General features: G+C 53.1%; 2 protein-coding genes across 2 annotated transcripts; both read right to left on the minus strand.

The window, feature by feature from the left end:
* Positions 1-767: 767 nt before the first annotated feature.
* STEHIDRAFT_165300 (uncharacterized protein) lies at positions 768-2621 on the minus strand. The gene is made up of 2 exons (XM_007299642.1): positions 1472-2621; positions 768-1400 (listed from the first exon to the last, which is right to left on the minus strand). The coding sequence occupies exons 1-2, from the start codon at positions 2490-2492 to the stop codon at positions 1153-1155; spliced, it is 1269 nt and encodes a 422-aa protein (XP_007299704.1). The 5' UTR covers positions 2493-2621; the 3' UTR covers positions 768-1152.
* A 508-nt stretch (positions 2622-3129) lies between these two features.
* STEHIDRAFT_144344 (uncharacterized protein) lies at positions 3130-3928 on the minus strand. Its single transcript, XM_007299643.1, has 3 exons — positions 3725-3928; positions 3549-3672; positions 3130-3485 (listed from the first exon to the last, which is right to left on the minus strand). Exons 2-3 carry the CDS (start codon positions 3605-3607, stop codon positions 3290-3292), a joined length of 255 nt encoding a protein of 84 aa, XP_007299705.1. The 5' UTR covers positions 3608-3672; positions 3725-3928; the 3' UTR covers positions 3130-3289.
* Positions 3929-6000: the final 2072 nt, after the last annotated feature.

Genomic DNA, 6000 nt, shown 5'->3' on the forward strand with positions numbered 1-6000 from the left:
ATCCTCCTATCCTTCAACTTTAGCGCTGGCGCCACTCGTGACACTATTGCCAAACAACGCCATGCCATGTGTCGCCGATCATGCTTCGCAGTTCGCCAGAATCGCCACACGCAGACACGCCACTTCGGCCATGGGGCACGTTCTCGGGCATCGATCATCGTCACCAGGTACGTTCTTTTCGAGCACACGACCACGACCACGACCACGCACACGACGAGCATGACCACGATGACCACGACGGCCGCAAGACAAATATAAGACTCGGACGAAGAAAACGGACCCGACACCGTGGGAACCACTGGCATACGTATACTTACACTGTGACCGCCAATGGAGGACACTGATCGGTGTATCCGATGGTGCCGGTGAGGAGCGTATAGAGACGTGTCGCGCAACGTAGTTATTGAACAAGTCGCACAATGTACTTATTGAACCACTTCTCGTCAACGCACCGCACCGCACCAAGAAAATTCGGTCAGAAGACCACCGCCGAAGCTCGAAGCCCGAAGGCCTAAGTAGCAGTCACAAGCTCTCAGTTAGAGTGTGCGAGTATGCGTTGTGTGAGGACGATGATAGACATACGTACGTGACTCGTCGTCATTGTCCTTGTCATGGTCATTGTCATTGCACAACAGGATAGGATGAGTGTGCGAGTATGCGTTGTGTGAGGACGATGATAGACATACGTACGTGACTCGTCGTCATGCACATTGACCTTGTCATGGTCCTTGTCATTGTCATTCCACAACAGGATAGGATAGGATAGGATATGACAGGATGGGGTCAGGATAGGATGGGGTCAGGGTGTAGGTAGGTAGGTATAAAAACAACTGGACACTGGACACTGGGAAATTTGAAGCAAGTAGCAGCGAATACACGGGAATACTTAGTAGTCAATCAAAGCACAAAGGTGAATGCGAAAATGCGAAACGGCGAAAAGGTGAAACGCGAAACGGTGAAAATGTAGAAGAAGAAGAAGACGAAGGGTTTGAACGTTTGGACGTTTGTACAGCATGTTGGGTTAGAAATTGTTAAGTGCGTAAGTAAATGCAAGCAATAATAGCAAGCTCCAGGAGTGAAGTCAAACTCGAGTCGTCGTCGAAATCCAATGAAAGGAGCCCGAGCACACAGCCCGAGCACGCAGCCCGAGCCCTACTCCTCCTCGTCGCTCGAATTATCATCATTAAGCCCCGACCCGCCCGTCCACTCCCTCTCCCACAACCTGACGCCGTTCGCATCCTCCCTCGAGCCCGTCGCATGTGCATGTGTGGAAAGTGAAAGTGTGGAAAGGGCAAGTGTGGAAAGGGCAGGGTGCCCGGGGGGTAATGCGCCCTGGGCGCGTTGTAGACGGGCGAGGAGGTGTTGTTTCTCGGAGAGCATGTCTTGGATGTAATCCACCGCTACAAACGCAGGACATGAGTGAAAGAACCAAGAACCAAGCAAAGAAAAGGAGTAAAGACGAGATACGCACTCTTCTGCAAAACGATATTCTCGCTCCTCGGCCCCGCCCTCCCATCCAGCACCTTCCCCTCCCCTCCCTCCTCCCCATTACCCTCTCCCCTCCCATTCCCATCGCCCCTCCCATCGCCCCTCCCCCCCTTGTTCCGACTCTTCCTCCTCTTCGCCACCCCCGCACCCCCATTTCCATTAGCGATGGCATTCGCCTCATCCTCCAACCGAATCGCCTCCTTCAACGCCGGCACAGTCTCACAAAGCGCCTCATACCCCCGTCTGATATTCGCTCTTCTCTTCTGTTCTGATTGTATATGATTCGCTTTTTTCTGGGATGCGCTCAATAATGCTGGTTTTCCTGCCCCACCACCACCGCCACCACCACCACCACCACCACCGGGCGACGAGGCTTGGCGTGAAGGAGCGGGGCCGGGAGAGGAGGGACGGCGTCGTTTGACTGTCGTGTTATGTGACGTGGAGGAGGAGTCTTCGGAATAGGAGCGTTTGGATGAGGTGGGTGGAGGTGAGGTGGGTGTATGGGGATGGGGTGCGTAGGAGGTGGAGGAGGAGGAGGAGGTGGAGAGCATGAGGGCGTGGGGGTGCGTTGCTGTGGGGATAGGAGGATCGTTGTAGGCCGCGGAGGAGGCTCTGCGTTGGTGGAAGAGGAAGAACGGATTCGTGTTGTTGTTGTTGTTGTTGTTGTTGCTACTGTTGGTGTGCGCCGTCGGGGGCTGCTGTGTCGGTGCGGGCGAGTTCGTGGACAGAGGGCTCGGTGCCGAGTGCGCTGTCTGTGGTCGTTGTGACGGCCATGATGAAGAGTACGAAGGGGGGTTGAAGGACTGGGGCTGAAGCGACATGAGATCCTTCGTGGCTTTCGTGAGTGCCTCCTTGCCCGGAGGCGGCTGGGGGACGTGTATGTCGTCGGAGAGGAGGGACCATTCTGGGGCGAAGACCTGGTCTGCGAGGGAGTGGGCGTCGTAGTCGAGGGCGGAGAGGAAGGACTGGAAGGCGTGTGATTCAGAGGGCGTGAGGAGTGACATCTTGCGTTTGCGCTCTCGTGAGTTGTGTCACTGTCGCGAGCGTTGGTTGAGAGGACGTGTTTATGACGATGATGGATGATGGACGATTCGGGAACTGTCAGTGTCTATCGTGGGTCGCTGCTAAGCTCGAATGCGGGGTCAAGCAGCGCGAGACCCGCATGTGATAAAAACCCCGCATTTCGTTGTTTGGCATGGACAAATACGACAATCCAAATCCCCTCGACACGATTTGACCCGCCCCTCCATTTCAATTTTCTTTCGAACGAACGAACAAGGGGGAGCCTCCTGCCCCCGTCCTCCCGCATTCTGCTCATTCTCCGCATCGATCTCCATCAATTCTCTCGAACTCGTGAGACCGGCCCTCCGTTTACGCGCTCTTGTGCAATGTGCGCCTGACGTTGCTCCGTCTGGCGCAGACGCGCCCCCTTTCGGTCGCCCGTCGGACCCTGCTTTCCGTTCATAACTTATAGCTTGTCTCGTCGCTCATACAACTGACGTTTCCGAACCAGTGACGAACTTCGGGTGAAGCAGGATGACTCGGAATGGACATCATTCGTTTCCCAGGAGTGATTCTACGGCTATATATAAGTCCACAACTTTACAACATCGAGTATAAATAGGTTATACAGGCGAAGCAGGAGAACGAAAGGCAGAACCGAAAAAACAAACAATGACATTAAAGAAAATAAGGTCAAGGAGAGACTGGAAGGACGATCAAGTCACGGTCGTCTTCCAGCTCTCTCCTTGTCGGGGTCCCGCTCGGACATGAAAAGTCGAGCGTTTCGCCAAAGCATCTATTATCTAATACTATCCCCACTCGGATGACCGTGCTGCTGTTTCTTGATGCGGTGGACCAAGATGAGATCCTGGTGGCTTTGTAAGGGCACCGGTCCAGGTATTAGCACGGTCGGAGACGGACTCCGTGCCAGTGAAAGCGCTGACCCGGGAGCGATCTTTGAATTTCGAGCTCGTCGTCCTTTTCGTGAGTGTAGTCTTTGAGGAAAAAAAGGATGATGGATGACATAGATCAGCGTGGTTTGGGAGGAATGCACTTACTTCTGTACAAGAGGTTGAAGAGGTACACAAACAGCGAGCAGATATGACCATGACACCATGACCAACGCAGGTCGACGTCCCGCTTATTCAGAGATATTGAGTCAGGGGATTTCGACCACTTGATCTACAATACAATCGCCGGTCAGCAAGAAGGACAAAACAGTAGAGCTGCGTACAATGGTACAAGGCGACCTCGAGGATGTGTGTTCCCAATCCGAGTCCTCACTCCAAACTCAACTCTCGACGCTCGTGCGTCGCGGGGGATAATCCGAGTCAGGCAAGGTTATAAAGCCTACATTTGCAGCGACGAGGATTCAGATGCCAGTGAGATCAGATGCGTACTGTATTAGTACTTCGGTCAACTTTGTTTGTCTATGGTCTATGGACTCAGATCGAATTACCGCTAGAGGAAGAGAGATGTACAGATAAAGTATCGCACCAGCCAGACAAGCACCCAGTCGATCGCGTTATCGTTCCATATGATGGAGTTCAAGGTGACGAAGAACATTGACATGAAGACTCGGACTTGAGAGGCCCATGAGTCCGGGCAATAAGTACCAGGAGAAAAGCACGAAAGTGATGAATGAAGCCCACAAACGGCCGTCGACAAAGCAGAGCATTGGGAAGATAATGATACCGTGACACCGGCATGTCCAAGATTTCGACCTGGCTCGAACCGTGCTGAGGGGGGGGGTGTAATTCAGAGCCAAGGGCGTCAGAAAACGGCAAAGGACATTTTTGGATTATAGGCACGCAACCTGATCATGAGCGAGACTCATGACTTCGATTCAGGGTTGCCAGACGCCAGAAGCAAGGGATATAATCACTACCACCGTGACCGGTCCTTGTCCTCGAATGGATGAGAGAGAGATTCCGGAGTTGGCGAGTGCTATATATGATGCCGCGTGCATGCGTGCGACGATCGCATGCTGAGTGCTCGATCTCTACGGACGCGGAGTCTTCTCACTGGCACAAAACTTGAAGAGACGTGGCTGACCCAGGAGAGCAGAAGACGGAGCAGAATTTGAACGGTGTAGAGCGTGTTAGTAGACTTATCGCGAACCTCAAGGAGGCGACGAAAGAACGCGTTGAAGATTCCAGGACGATACTTACTAGCAATGCAGTCTGTGACAGAGATATTTGTAGTGTCGAGCCTCCGATCCGATAGTCGTAAGAGAAACCACTAGGACTTGAGCTTGAGCTTGAGCTCGAATGGTGGCTTGGATATAATGCCAGTCCTTACTAGTGTAGAAAGTCAGAGAGAGACCGAGCTGCGAGAGTGACGATTCCCAACTTGTTCCCAACTGTCTGACCTTCAATTCCCACGTGTCCTTCCAACTCCGCACATCTACGGCCACTCCACCTCGGCCGCCACTCCCGGGTCCCTCCCTCCACTCTAAGTCTAAAATATTCGCCGGCAGCTGAAAAGACCACCCCTCCACCGACTTCTGGTATCGAGACTAAATAGGCTTGAGTACTAGTGCTGCACAGAGAACGGATTCGACGAGCTCGGTGCCAACCTGGTCTTGACAATCTTCCGGTTCTGCCAGCTACTTAGTGGTGCATTGCTTGACCTATGTCTCCGTCTGGTTTTGGAAGAGTTGGGGTGCCACAGCGTAGTGTAATGGAGCGTGGGTGCCGGGATTGCAAAAGCAGGTTGTAGGGATGCGGGTGGACCCTTCGGCGCCGGGGGTTGGTGCGTGAAGGGGAAATGGATAGAGGCTAGTGTGTGGCATTCAGTACGTTTTTGAGATTGTTTTGGACGGTCAGAGGATGTTTCCAGTGGTTCAATTCATGCGTATGGTTTACAGGAAACAATCCTAGAGCGTAACACCTGCATTGTGGCCGGAGTTGAGGCCGTGAAAGGAAACAAAAGGATGGCACAGCGTCTGGAGCGTGTCTGCCGGGTGTTGCCGCGGCACTCCAAACACGAGGCCGGTACGTGGTTCGAAAATGAAATTATAGTGCCACAATCAAAGTACGCTCAGTTTTTGCCTCCTCACAATTGCTACTTTCCGTTCCCCCTCTTTCTTCTTTTGGCATAATATTAGTGGCCAAAATGCGTACAAAGTGATGTCAGTTTCATGCGAAACGGACCGTCCGTTCGTGAAATGATGGCGCTTTTGTTCTCTCGAACATGCGCCACAGCCCTTTGTGGGTCCCAACATTTGCTTCCTAATCCGGACAAAGTCCGTATTTGGACACAACTCTGAGTGCCGTGACTCGCATGCGATACCATCAGATAACGCTTCTTTTTGTTCGGTCTGGGCACGGTTTCTCGCCTGCTGGGCCTCGGTATGTTTCGCCGTCCAATGGTGCCAGTGCCTCTTGCCGGGAGGAGTTTGAATCCCTGGCCTGCATATATAAGACCCACCTGGGGCTCGCTTAGGTCCCTCATCTTCTCTCTCCTCTACCACCATCATCTCCTCCCTCCCCTCCCTCCCGGACCCGG

The sequence above is a fragment of the Stereum hirsutum genome (genome assembly GCF_000264905.1).
Source record: "Stereum hirsutum FP-91666 SS1 unplaced genomic scaffold STEHIscaffold_2, whole genome shotgun sequence".
Lineage (NCBI taxonomy): Eukaryota > Fungi > Basidiomycota > Agaricomycetes > Russulales > Stereaceae > Stereum > Stereum hirsutum.

Coding starts and splice junctions, on each gene's coding strand:
- STEHIDRAFT_144344 (XM_007299643.1), bottom strand. CDS start 3,607: ATGGTGTCATGGTCATATCTGCTCGCTGTTTGTGTACCTCTTCAACCT. Junction 3,486..3,548: donor CTTCAACCTCTTGTACAGAA/GTAAGTGCATTC, acceptor TTTTCCTCAAAG/ACTACACTCACGAAAAGGAC.
- STEHIDRAFT_165300 (XM_007299642.1), bottom strand. CDS start 2,492: ATGTCACTCCTCACGCCCTCTGAATCACACGCCTTCCAGTCCTTCCTC. Junction 1,401..1,471: donor GAATATCGTTTTGCAGAAGA/GTGCGTATCTCG, acceptor CTGCGTTTGTAG/CGGTGGATTACATCCAAGAC.